The sequence below is a fragment of the Ambystoma mexicanum genome, chromosome 7p (genome assembly GCF_040938575.1).
Source record: "Ambystoma mexicanum isolate Mex_15411 chromosome 7p, UKY_AmexF1_1, whole genome shotgun sequence".
Taxonomy (NCBI): Eukaryota; Metazoa; Chordata; class Amphibia; order Caudata; family Ambystomatidae; genus Ambystoma; species Ambystoma mexicanum.
In genome coordinates, this window is record NC_090939.1 from 260661769 (window position 1) to 260689077 (window position 27309).

The 27309-nt window shown below is 44.8% G+C and overlaps 1 protein-coding gene across 4 annotated transcripts in view; it reads right to left on the reverse strand.

Moving 5' to 3' along the window:
- IL10RB (interleukin 10 receptor subunit beta) overlaps window positions 1–27309 on the reverse strand; it is a 472792-nt gene that overhangs the window by 307337 nt on the left and 138146 nt on the right. For 2 of the 4 annotated variants that reach the window (XM_069636301.1, XM_069636300.1), the window contains exon 3: window positions 15916–16011. The exons of 1 other annotated variant lie outside the window; for it this stretch is intronic. In XM_069636301.1, the coding sequence (XP_069492402.1) occupies window positions 15916–16011 (96 nt within the window). The remainder of the gene's footprint in view (window positions 1–15915; window positions 16012–27309) is intronic. One more of the 4 variants, XM_069636302.1, reaches the window with a different exon arrangement.

The following is a 27309-nucleotide window of genomic DNA, read 5'->3' on the forward strand; positions in this document are numbered from 1 at the left end:
AGCGTGAGCATTTTGAATTTTAGGCTCTTTAAGGACTTGTTGAGATCGCGTAAGTCTAGAATAGGACGCCATTTTCCGTTTGGCTTTTTCACGACAAAGTATCTTGAGTAAACCCCTTGACCTTTCTGTGATGCTGGAACTAATTCTATCGCACCTTTTGTTAACATGAGTGTTACCTCCTGTTGCAGTACCCTCAGATGGGATTGAGCGACAAACGCAGGTGGAATGTGCGGAGGGCTGCGCTTGAATTGTAGAGAATGTCCGTTCCTTATTGTGTCCAGCACCCATTGATCTGTCGTTATTCGTTCCCATTCGTCGACATAGGCTGATACTCTTCCTCCCAGAACGGTGTGTTGCTCGTCATTGCTGATCTTTGTTTTGCTTCTCTCTCGACGACGACAGATAGGATGGTCTCTTCCTGGAGGTCTGGAAGTTCCGGCGTCGGTTTGCTGCTTTAGAAGCACGCCTGTATCCCTGGGAGGGGTACGCCGACCTACTGAAGGATCTGTCTCCCGACGCAGAGAATCTGGAATTACCTGAAGCCCCTCTAAAGGGACGAAAAGACTTGTAGCTTCGGCCACTTTGGAGGGCACCCAATGAACGTGCCGTGTCAGAGTCCTCTTTCATTCCCTTCAGGGCCTCATCTACTTTCTCTCCGAATAGAAGGTCTCCCTCAAAGGGCATATCTAATACTTTGTATTGTACCTCCGGTCTGAAGTAGGTACACATAAGCCATGACTGTCGTCGTAACACGACCCCATTATTGACTTGCTTGAAGCCCGATTTAGCGAGGTCCACCGCGATGTTTATTGTGTGATTGGAGGCTTCCTCACCCTCTCGGACGAGTAACATCGCCGCCTTCCTATGCTCTTCCGGAAGATGATCCAGCAACGGAGCCAGCCTGTGCCACATTTCTCTGTCGTATCTGGCTACAATAGCCAGAGAGTTTGCAGCCTTCACTGTAGTTGCTCCCACAGATAGCACTTTTTTGCCGAAGGCATCCTGACGTCTTGCCTTGTTTTCAGGCGGAGTCGTGCACTTGTACTAGGCCTTAGCTTTCCTCGCCGCTGCCGCCGACACCACCGATTCAGGCGTTGGTTGGGAGGATAAGCACTTGGGGGTTAACTCTGGAGCCTTACATTTTTTCTCAAGGAGACCTTTTACCGCCGGTTCCGAAAAGGGGTGACGCATTGTCTGCAAACCCTCCTTCCACACATGATCTAGGATGGGTATTGAAAACACTGACCTCCTTCTCTTACCCATGTGGTCGAAAAGAAAACAGTCCTTTTTCTGTTCCTCCTGGGACAAACCGAATTCCTTACACGCCTTCTCCATCATAGAATGGAATGATGCAATATCATCCGGGGGGGATGGCTGAGCCGGGCTCCTTGGGGTTTCTAATTCTACCTCTGACTCCCAGGCTGGATCCCTGGAGGGGGATGAGGAGATATCTGACATGGCTCCTCTGTCAGACTCCGAATCTGGCAGCTCACCTTCCTCTTGGGGTGCCGGTGGTGCTGAGACTGGCGTGCGTAAGTGAGTCGGTGGACGGGACGGGCCCGGCTCCTCGACGGTGACTGTGGCAGGTTTACCTGAGGTAGCCTCTGGTCCAACGACTTTAATAAAGACTGAAGCGAGGACAGAACCTGCAACGACAAAATAGATTGAGGATTGAGAAGAGGTGCAGACACCGGAACGCCTGATCCCCTCATCGACGACTTGTCAACCACTCGTAGCCCGAGGTCTGCCGGGCCAGCTATTCCCCCGCTCTCGTCCTCTCCCAAGGACAGCAACACTGCCTGTTCCTGCAGTAAAGTATCCGAAGGGATCGTATCGAAAACTTCAGGCCTCCAGGCTTCCTGTAGAACCTCCGTTGACGAGGCCACCGTCGCTGTCAGCGGGACGGTAGATACCACGTGCGTCAGTGGTAGGGAGGAGGCCGATGACTGGACCGCCATCGACGACGGTGGCTTAGCAGGTGGTTTAGGCGGTCACACCTTTTCTGCACTTGGCCTGCTTTTACCCGACTCTCGACTCGTGGTCGATCTACGGTGATCGCCCGAGGAAGATTTCGGCCTTTCATTGTCATGCTATTTTTGACGAAGATGACGATTTTCTTGTCGAAGATTCTTTAGCGGAATGACTCCGAGATGACTCTTTCTCCGCCGGTCGAGATTTCTTCGCCGGTGGTTCCGACCATACAGCGCGGTGTGATGTTTTTGCCGATTGTGTGGAGCCTACCTCCGAAGGGGGGTATGCCTCCGCTCCATCATTCAACCATGCCACCAGCCGCCGATTTCGGTCTTTCAGAGTCTTTTGAGAAAACCCTTTGCATATGTCACAGTTATCAGCCGAATGATGAGGGTGGAGACAGTATATACAATCCATACGTCCATCCCCCTCGTAAACTTTTTTCAAGCCGCACGTCGCGCACGGACGGAACAGCGCCTTTCCCACATGAAGGAACAAATTCACCTAACTCCAACTTCATGTACACAACCTTGTACAAAATAGTAAGATGACGCAAGGAGATCCCACTACTTTGGAGACGGTTGAAATCTGAAGGGAGCCGCGGGGGCGGGGCTTTTATACTGCGACGTCCTACGGGGCATGCGTATGCGGGCCCCAAAAGGACGTAGATAGGACACAAAAGTGTCGGAAGTTTTTCCTATAGGAAAAGGCTATATATGTGTACCGAGGGGTCCCAGTCTGACGACGGGGAATATTCTAAGCATGTGAATCCATGAAAGATCTAATGCTGGAGAAAAGATTGAACTGGGAAAGGTCTAGGATGGTACGCAGGCCAGCCTGGTTGGGTTTGGGCACCGTAAGCAGCCGGGAGTAGAAGCCCTCCCCTCGCTCCCCAAGGGGGACGGGTTCTACAGCTCTGAGGTCCAGAGGTTTCTGACGGTGGCTTTGACGGAGGGCGAGCCCAACCCCGTAGGGGGTAGGGGTAAGCGGAAGAACGCCAGAGCGACTGACAAGACCCATCTGTCTTCGGTGATGGTCTGCCACGCCTCCCAATGAGAAGCGATGTGTCCTCCCACCGGGGTCTCATGCGAACGCAGAGAACCCTCATTTTGTAGGTTTCTCTGTGGTGTTGCCACCTGAACCTGAGGAGGAGGCTGAGGAGCGGGAGAAAAACCGAGTCCGTTGTTGCCTCCGGCGGTTATTCCCCAAAGGGTTATACACTCTGCGAGATTTCCGGTCTAGGAAGCCCCTAAAGCCAGAGGAGTGTCGGCTTTGCGATAACGGTCTGTGGGTTTTGAAAGGGGCTTTAACAAGGACCAACAAGGACTGGCTGCCTGAGTGCTATGGTTCGTCTTGGTCAGCTCTACATCTGTTGTAGAATGAAAGAGCTCCTTACCATCAAACGGAAGGTCTAACACCTTGTCCTGCACTTATTTTGAAAATTTGGTAGCATGCAGCCACGCCTGCCGTGAGGTATCAACCCCCAGCATAAGGCCCCGAGCCGAGGTGTCTGTCATGGGCGCTACTCCCGAGGGGCCAGGACTGGCCCAGCGCCCTCGGAAGCAGACCCGTCTTCCACTACTCCGGACCCAGCAGACCCCTACAGGGGCCCTTTGGGCCGTGTCCTGGTACCTTTGGCGCCAGGCTCATGAAGGGTTTCAGTCCCGGTGCCATAGGCGCCGGGCTCATATTGATAAACAGTGTAATAATGCTTGGGTGGACTTACCCGAGGCAGACCATGCTGCATATTTACCCAGAACAATCCAGTCTGGTTGAAGTCCCCAGCCATCAGGGCTGGGAGGAACTATTCCCTCCATTCAGGAACTCTTTTCTTACCTGGGTGGAACCGGTGGAAGAACACACACTGGAAGCACTTCTCTGCTATTTAAACCACACCCGATGGAAAACACGTGCTTCGCGTTATTCTGCAGCAGCAGCAGGACGCTCACCGAGTCGGCTCCTGCATTCCAGGTCCAGAGTCATCTTCAGCTTCCGCGCAGCAACCTGTGGATGAAGAAAGACACAGAACAATACTTACCAGATCCCGGAATCCAGTCACCGGCAAAACCTGCAAAGAATAAACATAAGGTTAGAAAAATGCAACTCGCTCGCAGCCGCGCCCGCTTACCTGATCCATCCGTGATTGCAACGGAGCTAACCGCAGCCTTCTCTTCGGCAGCTTCTCTGCACCTGAAAGGCAAAGGACATAATTAAAAAGGGGTTCGGGTGAAGGCAGTCGCATTCATCTTAACTTACCAGTTTTTGCACGCGCAGAAGCGGCCGCATCAACCGCAGCATCCCGGCACCTGAAAACTAGAAAAAGGACATTATTAGAGGTGCCATTAAAAGCGGCCAACGATCATTATACTTACGTGCATCGGCACGTGCAGTGGCAACGGATATAAAGCCCGCAGCATCCCGGCACCTGAAAACTAGAAAAAGGACATTATTAGAGGTGCCATTAAAAGCGGCCAACGAACATTATACTTACGTGCATCGGCACGTGCAGCGGCAACGGAAAACTACACCCACAGCATCCCGAGGCCTGAAACAAAGAAAAAGGGACATTATTGAGGTGCCCATCTTTTAAAGCCTAAAGAATACAGTATACTTACAGGCATCCGCTCGTGCAGTAACAGCGGCATCGCTCTTCGGCATCCCAGCACCAGTGCCACAACTAAGGCCGCAAAAGACTTGAGCCTCAACACTGAACTCATCCAGTGAGGTAACTGGAATCCACGCACCCCTGCACCAGACGCAGGATGGAGAGCTCAGCATTTATACGCCTAAGGTGAGAGCTCGCCGAGACAAGTAGAAAGCTAGGCTGTGGGAGAAACTGACGATTGGTGGGACAAGGAATCCCATCAAACGGTGATTAACCCTTTTTCTTCCACCTGCAGAAAACTTACCCTGCAAGTCAGACATTCGATAAGAGGAAGCCCAGTCCTGAGAGTCGTCCGAGCTCTACGCTTCTCAATTGAAGAAACGATAGTAGCCCAGCCGGGATCAGCGCCTCCGTGGGAATCAGGTGAGCGTTACAGTGTCTACGTGATGAGCCGTAGCCTCCAGGAGATCCTGGGCCAAGACCCTGGCGTCGGATAATCCCGCTTTGAAGTCTTCCAGCTTCTCGACCGGAATGAACTCCTCAAACTCCGACAGACCTTTCCACATCTGCATATTAGCCCCCTCTAACACCAGTTCGGCATTGGCCTGCCTGAGCTGCAAGGCCGAGATGGCGAAAATCTTTCTCCCAAGGGAGTCAAGGAGCTTATCTTCTTTTCCCAGAACCTGAGTAGCCGTCGTGGACGAGGATGCTGCAGGCCTGGACTGCAAAGTAGCCGCAGCCACCACTGTGGAGAAGGGGGCGGACAAGACGACAGGGCCACCTCTTCCGAAGAATGCAGCCTGTATCGTGCGGTCAATTTTCTGATTGACGAAAAGTCCAGAGTGTGGCTTTTCCCAGACCCTGCGGACCTCGGCCAGAACGTCCTTCAGCAAGAACAGGCTGGTACACTCCAAAGGAGACAGGGTGAACGCCCCAGAAAGCACGGCCTCCTGCGGAGCGGGTGCCTCGGGCACCGGAACATCCAAGAAGCACATCATGTCCAGTACCCGGTCATGAAAAGCTCTGATAGAGTGGGGCAGGTCCTCATTGTCCTGATCGCCTTGCGCGTCATCCGACAGGTCAGGATCCTTCTGAACCGTGTTGGGCGCTGCCTTGTCCATGGGGGAAAAAGGAGGTAAAGGCGGAAGAGTCGGGGAAGGCACCGTAGGCAAGGGAGCCACGGGCGGACCCACCGGAGGTACGGGTGGAGCCGGAGGCGCGGGTGACATATCTCCCTAAAAAGCCCTTTGAAATATTCCCTCATGGGGTCGGTACGCACAAGCGTTTGAAATTTGCCAAAAAAGGCGTCCTCCGGGGACTGTTTTGGAACCAGAGGAGGCCTCTCATGAGGGGAATAATTCCAGGGACGTAACGGGGAAGGGTGCCACACCGGCCCCTCCACCGACGTATCCACATAAATCAAGGGTGCCGACCCAGCAGGCAACGAAACATTGTGCGGAAGGTACATCTGCGCATTCCAATCATAAACTGGCCGATAAGGATGCGCACAAGCAACTCTATGTTCACCCACGGAACCAAGCCCTACACCTGAGGCCGATGGCGTAGTTGTAGGGGTAGCACCCAAAATGGCCGCCGTGGTCGTGGCGGGAACGGGTGCCATTTTGTCATCGCCTGAGGGGAACTGCGGCACGTGAGGAAGTGAGGCAGGGGTCCCCGTCGATGGATCAGGTGTCTTAACTTTAGCCTTGACACAAGGAACCTCGGCAGAGCCGATACTATGAGGCCTGGAATGTTTCTGCGACATACCAACCGCCAAAAAAGCCTTCCCAGGAAGGACCTCAGTACTGCCGGTAAAAGAAGAATTTTCCTTCTTTGCCCCCCAACAGATCTGGTGTCGCCGCAAGAGGGGGAACGGTGAGAAAAACCCTTCACCGATAACGCCTTGTCAGGCCTCTCAGAAATGTTGGTAGCTTTAGCCTCTGTACGAGGGACCTCGGATCCAGGTCCGGTAACAGCCTTATTCGCGTGGGCCTCGAACATCCGTTCGGTGACACTAAGCCCCACCAAGGCCTCGGGGCGCACCCCGGTCTTATTCTTGAGGGAAGGTGATAGAGGCCTCAGAGCTAGCTCCGGTACCCCACGACTCAGTAGAACTGGGCCTACAAGCAGCCCTCACAGGACGGACCTCGGAGCGTGCTCCGGTATCCACAGGCCCGTTACAGAGACCCTTGGAGAAAACTCTGGTACAATTATTAGGGCCAACGGGCACCTCAGGGCAATCCCCGGTGACAGAGCGAGCAACGCCCCTACCGGCCCGGGAGGAACCCGGGAAGGTATCCCCCGGCCGGGGTGCTCTGAAAAGTAAATAACTTACCGGACGTTTCTTCTTTTCGTTGATGAACGCCTGAAAATGCGAAGGAGGAGTTCGTCGGAACACCTCCTCCCACCGCTCCAACCGACGTTGAAGTGCCCGGACCGAAAGGGAATCGCAGTAAAAACAGGAGTCCCAATGGTGATCCGGACCCAGACACTCTAAACAAAGAGGATGGGGATCCGCCCTCGCGAAGCGTCGGTGACACGATCAACTATCTGGAAAGTCTAGTTTGAACGACATAGATAGACTAGTACACAATCGCTAGCGAGAGCCACAGAGGAAAAAAGGGAAGAAAATCTTCCGCGGATGCAAGTGCGTCCACTCCCGAACGAGCAGAGAAAAGGACTGATGGGCGATGTGCGGGGCGGAGCCAGGGTGGGCGGGGTTACAGCCGCGTACCGGGCCCCACGCAAGAAAGAGAGGAAGGACACATTTTTGAAAAAAATATTTTGGATTCTTTTTTACAAAGTGCTCCGGTCCCGTCCCACAGGACGGAGAGATGTCCCATAAGTATGGAGGAAAGGGGACGGGACGTAGGAGTAATGGTAAATGTTAAAATGGACATCATGGAACACACGTGGTTACCAGTCTTTTTTTTTCATCCTGTGGGTCTAGAGACGATTAGCTGAAGCGAAGTGTTCTTGCTACAGGAAACCTGGTGCACACGTCCCTTTTTAATAAATGGTTTTCAGATTGCATGCAATTGAGGTTGAGCTAGTGGGATCCTAGTGATCGGAGATAAGCAAACGCACATATTGGTACATTTTCCACACTCAAAGCAGTCCCCATATGTGTTACCAGCCATTTTTTGGATATCGCAAGATAAAACCAATTCCATCTTTATTATAAATGTGTATGACCCGCCAGGAGGTACTCAAACCAAATGCATACAATCTAGTATAGACAATAGTATTATTCAATGGCACAAGATATCCCGGATGGGCTACAAACTGATAGCTGGTGACGTGAATGTTAGAAACCTACACTTTCCTGTATCCTCTTCTACCACAAGGGATTGTTGTTGGTCCCGCTTCCTAGGCTTTCATGATTTGATAATCCTGTCCTCTGACATAGACGCTCCAGCTACAGTGTCCTATACTTGGACAAATGGAAAAGCTAGGATACATATTGATTATATTATAGTGGACCCTGCAACAAAAGTAAAGTACAGTCCAATAAGCGTAGAATTGAACAGCTTGAGTGACGATGCAGTCTTAAAACGGGACTTCTATTTTGATACCCCATATACGATTAAGTACATGAGATCCCAAGTTACTTCCAATTACCAAGGAAATCGTATACGGTGGACTGCGCTTAATAGTAAGGAAAAATGCATTATGGTCGGACCGCAAGGACACACCAGCTGCCTTGCGGATAGCTAATTGAGAATTAGAGCGTATGGTCCAAGCTAATTTTGGCAATACTCTAAAAAATCACAGTGGTGGGACAACACATTATTTCATCAAGAATAAAACTCCTTTTGATGTCATCATAGCTGAGCAAAAGAGGTCCTGTATGAAAGCTAGAGCTGTGGTCAGGGGTATCTTATCACTTAGCTATGATAAGCAGAAATGTATTAAAAATCTTGCGGCTAGATACAAAAATTGGCGAAAGCAACATAAGCAATTTACCAAAAATTCTAATTGGCTGCTCCTGTTTGGATGGTTGAAATCCCATGATGCCCATACATTTTGGGCCAATTTTAGCGTTTATAGGAAGAGCCCATCACCGGCTGAGTTAAATCCTATTTCGGAAGATAAATGGCTGGCCTATATTGATGAATTATACTATGATTCAGGTGGGCCTGCCTTATTCGAGACTCTCGATGGAAAATAAAAATAAGTATGGATATTTTGGATGTAGAAGAGGAGACAGTATTAAACATATCATAAAGAAATTAAAAAGCTTGCGTGCACCCGGCCCCGACTGTATACCAAATATCATAAGGAAAGCACACCCGGAACTATGGGCCCATGTATTAACAGACCTATATGAGCACATAGAATCCACTGGCAATATACCACCTAGTTCGCGTAAAACTGTGTTGGTATGGTAAGGGAGGCATGGTATCACAAGTATGACACTGACACAAAAGGTACCATTTGTAAAACCTTTATTGAAATTTCAATGGGGTTGGAGAAACTCCTACTTTGCCCTATAGCTAAAATGGGAGTAGTCTCGACCATCAAATAATAAACATAACAGTCCTAGTTGAGTCCGTCAAATCAAAATGGCCGATACTAACAAAACCTAATGCCTTCCCCATATGTTGTACAAAATATGTGACAAAAAGAACATGCATGTAAAGGAAAATCAGTGTTAAAAAATAAAGAATGAATGTGACTGAGTCAGCTCTCCTCCCCATGTTGGACAGCGCGGAGTTAGGCGGTCCCTTTAGGCAAAATGACACACTCTGGCTCTTAACACAAAGGCAGTTCAATATGTGGATCGAGGCCTGTCTGGCCTTCCACGTTAAAGTCTTTCTTTCCAATTTTCAAACACAGTTCATCAAACAGTTCACGTTGGTTCCCCTATGTCGGGATCAGACCTCTTAAAGAAAAGTTCACATTGGTCTCCCTGAGCCGGGCTCAGGCCTCTTAAAGCAAACGTTCACATCGATCTCCCTCAATCGGCTCAGACCTTTCACAGCCAAAATTTCATCAGTCTCCCTCAATCGGGCTCAGACCTTCCACAGCAAAAGAAACAATTGCTGGGGTTCCCTTCCTCAAGCTTCATTCACCTCCTTTAAGGGGTCCCTTCCCTAAACTTATTACACCTTCGGTCTCCCTCTGTCGGACTCAGACCATTTCCCGATGCCGAAGACTTTCAAATGTGCATGGCTTTTTCTTCAGACCACTTCGACTTTCCAACTTGTAACTCACACTTCTATATCATTTGCCCCAGTGGGTAGTTCACTGTATTATGCACCAAAGTTCAACATTCACCTTTTTACTCTCCCCTTTTCCCTGGGTCAATTTCTATCACCTTGCGTTTGCAGTTCATTCACTTTATCGCTACAAGCTCTTCACCTTTCACAGAGACTTTCGAGTGGGCTACTTCCTTTTGCCGGACCACTCCATTACTCAGTATCACTGACTTTAGCGCTATCATTACTTCAAAGTTCATTCGCATGTCTGCCTTTCTTCGCATCTCATCGACATGCAAGCAGCCTTCAATTGTGCGATAATATTTTTCTACTTCAATCTTTCTTTAGCACAGACTGGTCTCTCATGTCTCTTGCCGACACACTGGCTGTGTGGTTTCTTTTCTGTTCTGTTCTGCTTTGATTCTCAAGTCAAGGGTAGTACCACAGGCTTGACCTCGTCTCCCCAACTCTGCCGTTTGCCCGTGAGGGTCGCTGGCATCCTTGAAACAGCAGCTTTCTTGTTTGGTACTTGGCCTCCACATGCTTTTCATAGGTTTTTAGAGGCAACAACCTCCTGCAGGGAACGTCTAGGATTCTCCACCCGTGGTTCTCGTCCCTCGGTCTGTTGCTCTGCTCCAGTAGGTTTGCCTTTGCCCGTAAGTTCTGCTTTTACTTGTGTTCCACCTTGCTCAGAGTGTGTTTCTACGTTCCGCCTTTTATCCGTGTGAGGAGAGTTAATTGGTCTCAGATGTATGGACTTCGAATCAAGTGCCTGACTTTGCCTGACCCAATTAGTGGGACATGTCCAATGTGATGTGTAAGAGTTAGCATTATTACTCTCACTCACCCTCATCCTCGGCCCAGTGTTTGTGTGGAAAGGGGGGGCTTGGGACATTGGAGAATTCTATGAAATAGGAGGGATCATAGGTACGGGAAAGGGAGGAATACCACGTCTCACCACCGGCTGCCTCACCCCCACTCCTCGAAGACCCCTCACCCAGATATTCTTCCCGCACTGGTGCACCCCCAGTAACTGGATCCAAAAGCGATGACCGTGTCCTGGCCACGTGGATGACAAGTCCCTGAGGACTAGCGGGTTAGACACCCTTTGGTTTCTCACAGTACCAATCTTCAAAAAAGGCGATAAATTGGACCTGCATAACTATTGTCTTCTGGCTATGATGGACCCTAGCCAGAAGATTGTTGCTACAATTCTTCTGAGAAAAACTTACTAACTGGGCCAATAAAACTAAACTAATAAGCCCATTCCAGACAGGTTTTTGAAAAAGCGATAACACAGTTAACAACAAGTGTATCTTACAATATTTAACTGCTGAAACAAGCAACCAATATAGACCAAATCTTTTCTGTTGCTACCTGGACTTTAGCAAAGCTTTTGATTTTGTTTCACAAAAGCTTATAGCCTGGGGAATAGATACAAACTTACTGCACTATAACCACATTTTGTACACAAATACATCTATTACGGTCCGCCGGAACTCAGCAGGACTATGCACAAATTACCATTATACAAACCGGGGCCTTAAACAAGGTTATATGTTGAGCCCGATTTTGTATAATTTATACACTGCAGACTTGAGTCATGTGCTTTGTTCGGCCCATAATTTTCCAGCAAAAATAAATGGCATCCAAGTATGTGGCATTTGTACGCAGATCATATAATAATGTTTGACCTTATACCAATCGGAGTACAGCATTCGATGAATGCTTTAGCCAATTATGCTGCAAAAACATTATGGTCATAAATATATCAAAGTCAAAAACCATGTGTTTGGGTAAAAGCATCATGAAGAAGGGTAACAACGTGTGGAACATAAAATATGTTCCCCTTGAAAGAGTAATGGAATATACTTATTTGGGATTTCCCAACAGAGTAAACTCTAGACTGACAAACTATGGATAGAGGGTAATTGAAAAAACCTGGAAAAAATGTATGGCACTAAAACATTACATAGTGCACCGTGGAGGATACTACATTGAGGGCCTCTTAGAGATTTACTGTGTAAGCATCGTACCAGCTACATTATATGGCTTGGCAGTGCTACAACAAACCACCTTTGTCATGGAACTGAAAATAACAGCTGACACATTCATAGAAGTATTGAATTTGGAGCCCGATATCTTAAGCACTGACCCCAACTTTGAAGTTACGATAAAAAATAAATTGAGACAGTGGGATAAAGCGATGAACATGGATAAATTACTTAGCAAAATAAGGTATAAGGAATATACACGGCAAAGTTTCTCTTGGTTATGCGCTATGGAATTAAAATGCTTTATTATATACCTGCGCCTAAACCTATTACCTACTATGGATTACATTGGTATATGGCAGAATATTCCTTTGACTGCATGCTTATGTTGACTTTGTCAAAAGGAGATAGAGACTAGTCATCATATTCTGACTAACTGTATTACTCTAAAGACTTGCTATTAGAGGGGCTATGGTGGCTTTGTCACCACAAACATTGAGAATGTTGATAATGATCTATTTCGACTACCTTATTTGCGGCAGATTCGATAGCCATGGTAGCAGCTGCTTTTGATATATAGAAGGAAGCATTGAAGACATTTTAAATGCATTGGTTACGATTATTAAGCTTACATTTCCTATACTGGATCAAATCATGTGGTTAGAAATGTTTTGATTTTAAGGACCTGAACTATTTTAATTCAATTGTTTTTCTCTTTTTTGGTAACACAGTAAATTGCATTGTATTTTTTTGTTTCCTAACGAAGAAGAATTAACATTTTTTCTCTTTTCTTCTTTTATTTGCTTAGAGTTCTGTAAATTAACTAAACTTACAATAAATAGAAAAGAAAAAAATTATTCATAAATGTCCACAAAAGTAAGATTCACAAAATTAAAAAGGACTGTTTGGATTAAAAGAGCTCAACACATTTCGGGAAACGCAATCCCTTCATCAGGAGTGAAATATTCATACAGTTCATGTACTTGTGTCAATCTTCAAGCTTCAACTCTCATCTACAAGGTAAATTAAATATGCAGGTAAGTAGGGGGTCTAATAGTGAAATAATTCCATTAAATTCAATATGTGTAAATATATCACCTTGTTGGTCGTCACAAGATGTTCATCTGATTTTTAATCTCACCCTCATAGACTGTTCACCCACAATGCATCAAGCATCCATTAGACATAAATCTCTTATTAGCTTTTTTACTGCTAGCCAAGCGGAGACCTGGGGTCCCTTACATTTTGCGATTTGGGATGTTTAGGTCTCCAGCTAAGATTACGTTGTTGCAGTGTATTTTGATCAACCTTCGCGCCAGGGTATTACAAAAAAGAGCGAGCACAAACATTTGGTACATACACACTGGCCAAACATTTTCAATAAGGAGCCTCACTATTATCACATGGCTGTTGTCTTCTGTGAACTTTGAAAGGAGTATGTGACGTAGGTTTTTGTTAATCAGGACAGACACACCCCAGGAGACACTGTTGTATGCTCTAAAGATATTGTGCCTCACTCAACACTTTTACATTGTGTCATTGTTTTCTTCTGACAGGTGAGTTACTTGTAACTAGTTCCACTCCTGCACCCATATTTCTCAAATAGGAAAGTATCTTCCGTCTTTTAATTTGGTTGCTTAGCCCATTCACATTCCAACAGGAGGACCATAAAGGTCTACCTTCCATGTTCAGGGATGCCTGCCGTAACAAAACAAAAAAAGCAAACACCTTACCCAGAGCCGCATAGATATTTGAACTAGTATGTCTGCCAATAATCAGCATATTATGCTGTGGGCTGTGGCCAAGAGGTAAACAAACTGTCCTTTTTACTTTTGTGAATCTTACTTTTGTGGAAGTATTTGAATAAATACTATAAAATCTATATGTACTGTATACACTAATTATAGGTGATTAGTTTGCCTACCTAAAATCATTATACAAAATTCTCTATGGTCTATATTAAGATTTGACTGCCTAAATTGTTAGTACACGAGGTGTGCAGGGGATGGGAGTGTCCAATAACTAAGGACACTTACTTTTTTGTGATTGTACATTGGGGACTTTTGGTGCCAGAGCTGCATTTTTCTCCCCTGCACCTGATAATTTTCAAAAATCCACTTCTCATAAGTCAAACCATACTTAATGATAAACCAGGTGTGCGCTCCTGACATTTCTTTGTATATGTGTCTGGGATTATCACAGTAATCACAGTGCTCTATGTCTGTACATACTTACCAAATTGTGCAAGATCAATGTCACTCATATTGGCTCGTTTTGCCTCCTTTGGTGTTGCTGGCTTCCTCCTTCCAAGATTCGACTTGCACTCTTTGTTTGTTTTCCTGGTTAGTATCTCTGTAATTACCTTTTCCTTTCAGGATACAGGCTCATTCTTCTTCAAATAAGCGTAGAGACTACGGCTATGCGCCAGTAAGTAGACCACACAACGCACACAACTCCATGAATACATAGAATAAACGAAGACAGCAGGAATGCCTCAAACGTGGCATGAAGAAATTTGAAAACTGTGCACTGATGACATGCACCTAGTTGTTGGTTAGGACCTCACAGAAATCGGGAACCTCAATGTTGCATTCAAGTTCTCCCAGACTGCCTCAAAATCATTCAGGGCTGAATGAACCAAAGTAAACCGGCTCTCAATTCTGACAAAATGGAGATTGTGCCCTAGTCAGTTAGTATCTTCCCTCTTATTCCAATGCCCTAATGAACTAGCCCCACTCCCCTCCCCTATCTCTTCAGTAAGGTATCTTGTCATACAATTCAGCAGACTCTCCTTACTAAAGCAATTAAACTTGTCAAGACCTACAACTACCGCCCTCCAACGTATCATTCAAAAAATCTCCCTCATCATGATCCCTCCCTCCACCCCCCTCTTTTCCAGGGTAAACCACAACAATTCCATCTACATTGCACCAGAGCCCCTGGGCTTCCATATCCAAACATCAATCTCTGCAGGATAAAGAAGACAGACTCATCCCCAGCATGAAACCATGTGACCATATTAGTATACCCTAAAGCAACTTCACTGGCTTCCAATCACACCCTACATCATCCTCGCAACCACCTGCTTAACTCGCTGAAGCACGAGATACCATCCATTGGCAAATCTCTGAGCCTCCAGATCCCTGTTCCAATAGGGTCAAGGTTCCAAAAAAGGTCTTTCAGAGGTTGCACTCACAGTGCAAACTCATTTCCTCATTCTCACTCTCTCGCACTTTCTATCTCCCTATCTATCTCTCTCCCCTCTCTCTTTCTCTCTGTCTATTTTATCTCAGAGTAGAACATAAACAACTCTTGCTTTGGATGTCATTTAAAAACGTACCTGCTCTGGTTTGTCCACTGATCCCAAACTGCTGTTTATCTTTATGATTTTTGTTTGAGTTAGAGTTAGATCTGTGCCACATAGACACGTAAAATAAATAAATACATACATCTGTAATACGTTTCCGCTTACTTCTTCTCCTTCCTCTTTCCTCACTTCTTACCCTCAATGCATCTGTTCCTATCGTCTAGCCTGTTCCCACTGTGCAACAAATTGTTCCGCATTAGCCTGATATAAATGTCCAATAAGTAAATCCACTCGTAGAACAGCTACAGTGTTCTTTATGACAAGACTGATATAACTGCAAACTAGATAACTGGTACTTTGCTAAATCTGTAAAAATAGCTTTCTTATACAACTAAACAAGCTTATATAACATCTGTATCTTAATCGAATGCAGGATATATTTGAATGAAGCACCTTCACTTCTAATCCACTTCTATTCTATCTGCAGCTACTTATGCAACACAATTATAATCTGTTGAACCCTGTGCATCTATACCAACGCATAATATTACAGGGTTGAAAACTCAGTAACATTACTTGTATAGTGTTTCTTGATGTAATGTCCAGCAGCATCTTTGCTCCTCAGTGTGAATTACAGTTAAATAGCAGGATCGCTAGTTTTTCTAACCGACTGGACGCCAGTGAATATATTTTGAATACCTGTTATAGTGTAGTTATAGTGTAATTCAGTTTAACTGAATTTATTTTAGTTTAGTCAAACAAGTTCCTACTGTACATGCTTACTCTTTCTTATTCTAGCATAGTATTGGTGGAGGGAAGAATAGTTTGATCACTGACCTTTTTTCTTCTGTTTCATCTTTAGGGACTTGGCACTGGTCGCTTGACTCCTCTGACGATGGCGAGTCTGACAGACTTTCAATACAACTGCTCCTACTGAGGCAGAAGAGTCATATGAGCACTAAAATTAGGCAAGCGTAAGAAACAACCTGGTTGGTGAGATAACAGTCCACAACTAGACGTGGAAGTATTAAACAAATGTATCCTGGGTGAAAAGTGTACAAATCCCATCAATAGAAAGGAGATGCATTCAACGACTCAAGCAAACCCAGCTACTAGAAAACACAGAAGGCTCATCGTGGACCACAAGAACAAATAAAGACTTACATTTGGAGCATTGGGAAAGAAGCTCCTGGAACCTTTCAGTGTGACAGAGGCCTGCATTTAAGAAATCTTGCATGATAGACTATCTGGAAACACAAGGAAACTGCCAACCCCCTAAAGTGCATGCTCTAGGAAACACAGGCCAGCCTTAACAAAGATACTTAATTGTTGTAAAAGAGAATCTATTTCCCCAATCTTCTGCAAGAGACACAGGATAACACCTTCCTTAGGTCTTTCTTGGGAGATCCTATTATCTGCCAGAACCATTAGTGGCCTACACTTGGGAGGGTCATTCCTGGATTATTTTTTCCACCATGTTCATGTAAACTAAAGTACAGAGGCTTCTGAGGTGTTTAATCCTATTTGCACTTTAGGACTATGAGCCCTATGCACATGGGCATAATTTTAGGAGGGACAAGGGTGTTTGCTCGCCCCCACACCCAAAACATTTGTTGTACACCATTCTGTCCAACTCATTTTGCAGGGGCCCCTTTCATTTAGATATCATGTGCCCCCAACATTTTCAGCAAAGCTACCCCAATACCTATGCAGCTTAAATAGTACCTAGTTTTATATAACCTGTTTAGGGAATCAATCTGTCATCCCTAATTCAATCTCTGTTACCCATCCCCCAGGGCCCACCCCACTTTGGAGAGACCAATTCCTGCCACAGGCTCTCTGGGGAAAGGGCAGGATTTTGTATGGAGCTCCATCCCCAAATTGCAAAAAGGGGGCCCTGCAAGGGGGAACCCTCTCTCTGCGTTTGGGTCATGTTACTCCCTACTTGACCCTTCAGACTATCATTGAGAGTAATTGTTGCACTTCTGTCCAGGTTTATCTCGTTCTTGAATCAACAGCATCAAAGAACCTCACTCCCTGAGGAGGACTGGAATGCGTTACCTCTTCTGCATACATGTAGTTTCCCACGGTGACAGGATGGCCCCAAGTTCTCGCTGGCCTGCCACCTAATGTAGCCAGGCACTCACCATAAATTTCTCAATGGGGTGGGAGCTGAGGTCACCATCAGGCATGGCCTGCTCACTGAAGCTTTGAAAGTTTGTGCCACCTTCAATTTGATGCTACACATTGTGCTTTACGGTGTACTTTAATGAGAAACTGCTTAGCAGCCCAGTTCCTGTTCTCTGTGGCATCTAGGTGTATGTGGGGATGATGAAAGGAATTATAGAGGTATTTCCTTTGGAAGGGAACTAACACCACCAATGAAAAGTAGAGGACCGGAAGTCAGGTGAGACTTTCTCTGGCTATTATCATTAACTGCATCCTAGATTAGCCGGATTATCAGTTGATGCAGCAGTGTGAGGTTCCTTATCAACAAGGCCTCAACACTTCCCTGCTACCCCCTCTGACATTAACTCTTCCTCTTTTGAATATGATACTTTTCAACTCCTCCCGCCTACTGTTTTCTCTGTTCTGGCTCTCTACCGATTGTCTGGTTCTCTCAACCACTTCTCAGATCTGACCCTTCTGCTTGAGTCACTTCCTACCAACATTCACATTGTCATGCTTGGGGACTTTAACCTTCTCAAGCCCCCTGCAGCCACCTTCTTTGAACTTAAATCCCTCCTACCTGACAATTGTCTTCACTTCCTCCAGCCTACCCACTCTGATGGGAACTCTCTTGGCCTTGACTTTCTCTATACTAATTCACTCTCCTCTGACCTCTCAGGTGACCCCTTTCTATCTGATCACTCCATTGTTCACTTTAACATCTTGGTTCCCCCACTTTCTACTCCTCATCTCCTCTTTTCAATGGTTAAAAGGACATTCTCTCGCCCCTTATCTTGATGATGAGAGAATCTCTCGCTTGCCTCTTTTCCCTATTCAGGCCTCTTCCACTGACTGTGCTTTCTCTGACTTTCATTATAGACATATGACTCAATCTGACCAACACTATTCGGCTTGCACATTCACACCTTCCCATCTCTGTTTTCAGCCTTGGATGACCTCTGAAATTGAGACCCACAAAACAAACATGCGCCATGACCGACAGCTCCAGTGCAAATTACAGACTCCTTCTCTACTACTAACCTACAAAGATTTCCTTGTTGCTACTTTTTCTCTAAAATCTCAGAAAGTCATGAAATTCTCACAGCTCTACTCTCTCCCTCCACAGCCCTCCTTCTGTCCACCACCTCTACCCAGCCTCTTCTACACTCGACTATTTCTCCTCTACCTCTCCTATTGAATTAGCACCAATGCTTACAGTGCCAACCCATCTTGCACTCCTATATACCCTTTGATCCCCAAATGGACAAAAAACGTAGTCTCAATCACTAGGCCTTTTCTCTCTGAGCACTTTAACCTCTCTCTCTTCTGGACTCTTTCAAAAGTCCTTGATCGGGTGGTGTTCAGCCCGATCACTAAGTACCTTCAGATTAATGGCCTTGGAGTTCCACTTCAATCTGGCTTCCATACTAAACACTCCACAGAGATTGCACTCATACATGTCTCCACATTATTCACTAATGTTCAGCACTCCAAACTCTCTTCTATATTCATCCTTTTGGATGTTTGTGATGCTTTTGACACTCCTCTACCTCCTCACTCTCCAAGACCTTAGGTTTTGCAAATCTGCTCTAGCCTGGATCACCTCCTACCTGGAAGGTTGTCCTCAAGGATCAGCTCTTTCTGCTCTTCACCCTCTATACCTATGCCCTAGAAAGACCTATCATTTTGTTGGCTTTTACCATTCAGTTTTTGCTGATAACATTCCAATATTTTCTCCTTTCCCTCCTTCACCCGGCCATTTCGGAACAGATAATGAACTGTCTCACTACAATTCATCATTAGATGGCTCTCCGCTGCCTCAGGCTGAACTCTTCTAAAACACAAGTCATCTCTCTCCCAGCTTCCAATGTCATTGCTTTCCTCTCATATTTATTTCCCACCTGACCTTCTTGCTCCCTCACCCTCTTTGATAGGGACCTATGACTGCAACAATAAATCACTACCACCACCTCTGCTGCTTGTATTAGCCTCCTCAACATTTGGAAAATTCATCCTTTTCTTGCTAACTATTCTACAAAAACTCTAAGCTCCACTCTTGTGTTCATCAAACTGGAATACTGATCAGGCCTACTCCTTGGCCTTCCTTTCTACTCCTTCCTCCCTCTAGACAAAGTCTTCAACATTTCTATCTGCACTCTCTACAATCTCCCAAGACCCTCCCCCACTTCTACCTATCAACAATATGCTGGTCGCCTCTCCATGCACAACTGCGCTCTTTTCAAGTTCCTTCTCCAACCTCATCGCCCAGGCCCTCCCTCTGCCTCCTCTTGCTTACGCTCTTTCTCCCTACGCCCCCGCTCCACTAGAATCCACTGCACATAACAATCAACACCAGTTCAACTGTGGATCTCTTCAAAGCTCAGCCTAAATTTCACTTACTTGCTAAAGAGTGAGCTCCCCTTCCCTCTTTCCATCCTCCCTAAATCACCCCACCAATGCCTCCAGTGACGCTTAATAATGTAATGTTGTATAGTTAATTAAAGGTCTGCTTTAGCTTGAAGCACTTGCCCCCTTTGGTTTTAGGCTAATGTTACCTTTGTAAGTAATCTGTTTTCTTGTATACATTTTGTTTCTGTTTGTTGTCTTTTGTCCCAGGCATTTTTCCTAATTTTTTACACCCTCATAAACTGCCACAATCATTTTTCTCATCTGTATGCTGTTGTACAGGCACCCATCGTGGGAATATGCCTGCCATTTGTAAATGTGTTTTTGGGAGTCATTTCTGGTCTAAATTGACACCCCTGTTCTTCAAATAAATACAAATACAAAAATACAACATGCACTGCCATCTAGTACCAGTTACAGCCATGTCTGGATGGTAATTGGAGGTCCTATCTTAATTTGCATCTTATTTTGGGCAGTCAATCTGTGATCAAGGATGATCTCAGAATTGCTGGGTAGTTTAAATCAGGGCTGGAGGTGGAAGAAATCCGACCAGCGATAAACCGTGAGTTAAGAATCCAGAGGTCAAGCAGTGAGATTCCTAGAGGCGATCAGCCTCAGTTGAAAAGATGTCTTGTGGGACTTCTCCTGCAGCCCAGCAAGATATCTCTGTAGAGCTCTATCTCCCCTATTAACATAATCACACTCAATAACTGTACCAAATTTACAGACATTGTAAGATCCTCTCTATGGACACTCACCTAAAGGAATGTATTGGCAAAAGCCCAGAGATTACTTGCACAAAAGCACCCACACTTAAATATATGTTATGTCCCCCATTTATGGACTCAGAAAATGTGAACCAAACAGTATTGTGGCAAAGTAAAAATGCCAAGGGATTCTTCGTGTTTGGTCACTGCTCAATGTGTCGGTATGTTCCAAACATCAATCCTTTTTCAATTAATTAATTTATGAGTTTTGAAATATTGTACCTCATCAATTGCCACACCAAATATGTTGTTCATGTAATAATTTACATGTGTGAGACAATATATATGGGTAGCATTATCCAAGAACGATGCACCAGGAAAAGGGAGCATACCAACATGGTTGTGCGCCAATAGCCTAGATTGCCACTTGCTCAACATTGGCAAGATTGCCACAAGCATGATGACAAGAAGGACATTAGGTTTGTTGTACTACAAATAGACAAATGTGGCAAAAGAGGAGGAGAGGGAGAACTCATACATAGACAATCAGAATGAAGACTGATATGTACATTCCACACAATATACAAAGCCTTAATATGGAACATGAGATTAATGAGGTTTTGTAGAGTTCTGACCATACTCACCAATGCACTCATTATAATTAATGTACTAGTACTAATCATTTCTGGATTGATAACACTTAGGTTATACCTATCAAGGGATGCCTAGGTATAATTTCATTTAGCCTATTGCCTTATACTTTACAGTGATGTATATGAACAATTTGAACATATAATGAATGTGCCCGAAGATATATTTTATGAACATGCTTTCTATTCTCCCTGCTTTGAAACAAACACACCTTACTAGCAACACAGCCAAACTCAGCAAATATAGCTAATATTGCTTAAATACCAATCACACATTTACAAAATTTGACTTCTTACAAAATTCACCAACTATCGGTTTATCCCTCAAGTCATAGATCCAACAGAGCCAAGGTTTCCCTTTTCCAAGTATTGCATTCTAATTACTCTTGGTTTCTCATAATACATCAGAATATGGATTAAGTTTAGTCCAGTAATTGGTCACATGTTGATTTTTTAGGGTGCGTCTATCTATATTTATGTTGATCTATCACAACCCACTCTAGTCGAATCGTCCCCAGAGATAACTATTCAGGTTACCCTATATAAATATATTAGGATTCCTAAGAATATATATTTAGATACCCAATAATAACCTTAATACTAAGAATAGGGACAATCACGGTGTGTGTTACGCCATCCATGGTATCTGAGGACATCATGTGTTGTATGCATGACATCACACAGTATATATAAACAATATATAAAATGGCAGACGCAACACGGCTAGGATGGGAGACATCCTTTAATGAAAAAATAAGAAAGGTAAGGAAATACTAGTTTATGCCTCTTATTTACATAACCAACAATTCAGGCCTTAAACTCTGATAGTGATAATACAATTCGACTTTTTTTTTAACATAAAGTTATCTCACAAGAGAAGTTGACTTGGATCCTGCAGGGACACTTGATAGATTAACTAGCCTGAATTATGATGCACTAATATTACCAAGATCCCCAATAAGTGAACTGGGTGAATGTACCCAGCCTTAATTAATTCAATCAATAACAGGATCCGATCTCATGGCTTTTTTAGAATATTTCTGGACTTTGGGCAAGAGGAAAACAGGAACAGATGCCCTTTCTGAATGGACAATTGGCACTCGAAAAGTCTATTACTATGAACCTAAACATTTTAGCTCATTTTTATATTACTAAGAAACTAGATTTCCCGTATCCTCATAGCCGTCGCTTCCTGATACCTTCCTTTTCACATGGCACAGGCCCCAAAGGTTTGCGTCAGCGCGAAGAGTGCCAATTGCCTTTTTACTACTCTGTTAATACTCTGTTGCTACGTGACCTGCTGCCTTAACAGTTATCACCAGTGTTCATGTGACTTATGGAACTTAACGTAGCACTTTTAGATAAAGTTCTTAAAGATCTTCTTTTTTTATTTTCTTATGTCAAATTTATTGTGTGTTTTTAAATATCTAAATTACACCATGTTATCTTCTCCCTGTTTCCTCATACACCATATTAATATATACTTACTTCATTTCCCGTCTCACCCGAGCCATCTTGCCTGATACCTTCATTTTTATGCACCACAGGCCTCAAAAGGGGCACGTCAGCGCGAAGAGTGCTAATTGCCTTTTTGTTACTCTGTTGTTACGTAACTTATTGCCTTATCAGTTGTCACTAGCGTTTATGTAAATTGTGTAATTTAACGCCACGCTTTTAGATACATTTTTTAGATCTTCATTTTCACACACCGCAGGTCTCAGAAGGGATGCACCAGAGCAAGCCTATTTCTGCCTATTCCGGGCAGTTCGACGGTCGGCGTGGGACTCTGGTTGTCTTTAAGTATTCTCTCCCTCGAATGTGGGTTTTTACTTATATTGGCTGGCATTGTTTTTCTTGGCATTTTCTTTTCTACAAATCTAATTTACGTCACAATGTACACAAAGGCAGAATTACAAGGTTCCTTTAATCTTCATGCACTGAATAAAATCAGGTTACATGGCATTCAAAAACCACATGACTCCTCTTCATCCCTATCTTTAAGGTCACCAGACAACCAAGCCCCCACTTTCCGTGCTGCTTTGGTAAATGCCAGATCAGCAGTAGAAAATGCACCAGCTCTGGCTGACTTTATCGAATTAGATGACTTAAATTTGATTTTCATTACGGAAACTTGGTTGAATGCCAGCTCTACTTCAATTTTTCATCATCATCACCCCCAAATTCCAGATCAAATGGATAAATCGTAAGACACAAAGAGTGTTCGGGGAGTTGCTATTATCTCTAATTCCTCCTTGACCATAACCAATTTTGAATCTCTAATTTGGGACTAGGCATCTCAGATTTATATCTGTAATTTAAATCTATCATCCACTTGTTCTTTCCATATTGTTCTCTGCTATCGACCGCCAGGATCCGCTTGTTGGTTTCTAGAAACTCTGGATGTATTCTATGGAACAAATGCCCTAAAATATTGAAAATGTATTATCCTTGGAGATTTAAAAATTTGGTATGATTCCCCCGATAGTTTTGATACAATTAAACTCAACGAAATTCTCTTTTCACATGATCGTTCCTTATTGGTCTCATTTGCTTCTCATTGTCTCATTTTTGAGGAAGGATAGCTCAGGGGCAACAAGTTTGTTTTGGAAGCAAGACAGTGAAGCGCAACACAGGTTTGAATCCCGATCCCATGCTAAGAAACCACTTGTTGGTATTAAGCGCATTATAAAAGAACAATTATAATTGTCAAGGCCATTGCCTCGACTCAATATAATTTAAAGTCCAGGGTCTTACATTTCAGGAGACCATACCCGTGGCATGGTCTGACCATTATGTCAGGTTCGATCTCAGGCCAAGATCTATCCTCAGCACGGCAACCCTGCAGATCAAACCATGCAAAGACTATTTTCAATCAAATATGAGTAAGCTACGCAATGTCTGCGATATCATTGCTCCTATTAAATCTAGAAACATACCAACTGACAAGAATAACAAATGGTATTCTTCCCCCTTAGGGGTTCTTAAGCAGTAGTAGCGCAAGAAAGAAAAAAACTAATGACCCATTTCAAAAGCTATCCTTTCTGCTAAATCTAATTTTTTCCAAAGCCATATTAATACAGAAATCAATAGGCCTTTGATGTTATTAAGAAACCATCTAATCGCTCATGCATATCATCTATTATGCCTCCCTCCTCTAAATTGGCACATTATTATTATTATTATGATATTTATTGAGCGCAGACTTATCTTACCGAGGTGTACAACGTTACAGATGCATAATGGAGTGCTTTTCAGTGGTAACAACAGAGCAGATATACAGCAGGGGTAGGATACAGAGGGGGACAGCGGAGAGGCACAGCTGTACTGGGTGGCGGGGAAAAAGGGGTGGGCGCCGTCGAGTGAGTCAGGTGGCACAAGGGGCGACCTGATGACCTAGGCGTTGAGGAGGAGAGACTCCTTGAAAAGGTGGGTCTTGAGTTCTTTTCTGAATTGTAGGAGCGTGGGGGCAAGTCTGATGCCGTCGGGGAGGAGGTTCCATAGTCTTGGGGTGCAGGCAGAAAAGGCTTATTTTCTGGTCCTTTCCTTTTTGCAGCGGGGGATTTCAAGTCTACACATGTCCTGTCTTCTGGTGGTGCGCTGTCCACCGGAAATGCAGAGTTGCTCCGCAAGGTATTTATTTATTTATTTATTGCATTTATTAACAGTCCCTAAACCCGTAAGTATCGCTGTGCTGGTCTTAGTGATATAGATATATCGAAGGATAGGTACAAAAACAGGCAAGGTAGGTAGACAACAGTAAATCAGGAACAGCTAGTCATATTTGTCAAAAAGCAGAGCCTTACTTTTTTTGGAAGGTTAGGGAGGAGGGTTCTTCTTGGATGTGAAGAAGGAAGGCATTCCAGAGGGTGGGGGCGGTGACAGTGAAGCTGGTTCCCCCTGCTCTTTTCCTGGTGAATTTAGGAATAGTTAGGGTCTATGTGGTAGATGATCGTAGGCATCAAAGCTGCATTTTTGTTTGAGATACGTTGATTGAGGAAGGCTGGTGCAGTGTTATGGATGCATCTGTGTGTAATAGAGAGGATCCTGAACTCGATGCAGACTTTGATTGGCAGCCAATGAGCCTCTCGCCTGGAAAGAGAAATATGATCTGAGTGTTCCAAACCCCAGAAAGCCTGCAGGGCATAGTTTTGAATCAGATGGAGTTTAGTAAGATGTTTTGATGAGGTGCCTGAGAAAATGGCATTACAACATTACAATAGCCAAGTTTACTGCCGATGATGGCCCTGGCAAGGGTACGGAAATTGTCGGTGGACAGACATTTTCTGCTTAGGTTGATGAGCTTAGTAGGGTAAGCTGCTGAGGAAGCAAGGGCCTTTACATTTTTGTGCATGGAAAGTTCTGCATCTAAATGGACACTCAGGGTTTTTACATGGCTCGAAACCGTAGTGGGGTTGCAATCAATGGATAAAAAGGTGAATGCTGCGTCCAAATGTTTACGTTGGTGTGGAGATCCTACGATTAGGAGCTCAGTTTTATCGTCGTTCAAGCACATATGGTGTTCAGCCATCCTAGCCTGAATTAATCTGTAGATGTGGTTGATGTTAACGGAATCGTTGGAGTGGTTCCCAGTGAGTTTAAGCAGGATTTGGGTGTTGTCTGCAAAGTTTGTGTAAGCAATCCCAAGATGGTCTAGATTGTCAAACAGAGGTTTGGTGTACATGTTGTACAGAATGGGTGAGATGCAGGAACCTTGAGGGTTGCCGTAGGGGATGGGGATGGGGTCAGGAGCATCTGAGCCGGCAAAGACCCTGAAGATTCGCTCACTAAGAAAGGATTTGATTCAGCTGGTGACTTCTGTGGAAAAATGTTATTTAGTGCCGAGGTGCTGACACAAAATGCAATGGTCAACTAAGTCAAAGGTGGCAGAGAGGTCAAGTAGTAAGAGAATGGCGAGTTTGCCAGTGTCGCTGATACTGTCAAGGTGGATCTTAAGGTCCAGGAGAGCAGCTTCTGTGCTGTGTCTGGGTCTGAAACCACATTGATGAGAGCCCAGGAGCTTATGGTTTTCCAGGTAGGCTTGAAGTTGGATGTAGGCGGTGCAGTCGAGAATTTTGAGGCGGAAGGGTACTATGGTGATGTGACGATAGTTAGTAGGGACGGTAGGGTCAAGGGAAGGTTTCTTCAGCAGCTGTGTGACCCAGGCTTCCTTGATGGCTAAGGGGACAGAGCTCGATTCAAAGGAGGCATTTATGAATTTAGATATGATAAGTATGAGGGGCTCAGCGCACATTTAGATGATGTGGTAGAGGAATATGTCACCCTTGCAGTTTGATGGTTTTAAGTTTTTGAATGATAGAAAGGGTATCCAGAGGAGAGACTGGGCTGAAGTTGAATGGGGGAGTAGTGAAGGGAGGGGATTCTGTGGGAAGGATAGCTGGAGTATTTTTGGCAGAAAGCAGTTTTCTTAAGGGTAGTCTTATTTCTCAGGATGGTGGTTTTGTTTGTGAGTGCTGCATGTTTTATCTTTAGGAAGCTGATGATGGGGGGGCGCTGAGTTCTCGAGTTCTTTAAAGATTTAAAAAAAGGTCCTTGGTATTGGAACTGACTTCCTTGATTCTGGAATTGTAAAGGTCGGATTTAGTTGTTATGATGGCTGTTTTATAGGTTTTGGCTGCATACGAAAAGGTTTCCTTATTTGTAGTGGAGGGGTACTTCCTCCAGAAGTGTTCTTGAACCAGTTTATGTTTGCACAGGGCGATGAGTTCACCGGAGAACCAGTTATGGGTAATGGGTTTTTTCTGTATAGTAGTTTTAAGTGGAGCGTGAAGACCAAGTGTGCCTGATAGTAAGGTGTTATAGGCGGCGAGGATAGTTTCAGAGTTGTTAGTGTCAGAGAGTGTCAGGGTGTGTCTAGAAGTGATAGGGAGTCACGTAGAATCTTTGCACGTGGTAGAGGTCTCCCACAGGAGGTGGAAATGGATCAGGCAATGATCTGACCAGGGAACAGGGTCGATGGTGGTAGTTAAGTTCAGGGGCACAATCCAATCAAGGGTCCAGCCTTTGATGTATGTTGGGGAGCTGACTGCTTGAGTGAAGCTCATTTCTTGTAGAGTAGCCGAGAGGGCTGTGGCTTTAGTGTCCGTGGTGTCAGTTAGTCCAAAGTTGAAGACACAGAGAAGTAGTAGTTTGGTGTTGGGTTTGACGAGGGGGCAAGCAAGAGGGGGATATCTGTGTCTGGTGAATTAGTGTAGTTGGGCTGCTTGGAGAGAAGGAGGATGTTGATGGTTGTTTGGGGGCAAGGTTCCAGTTTTGCAAGCAGTCGTTCGTAGCTTTTTAGG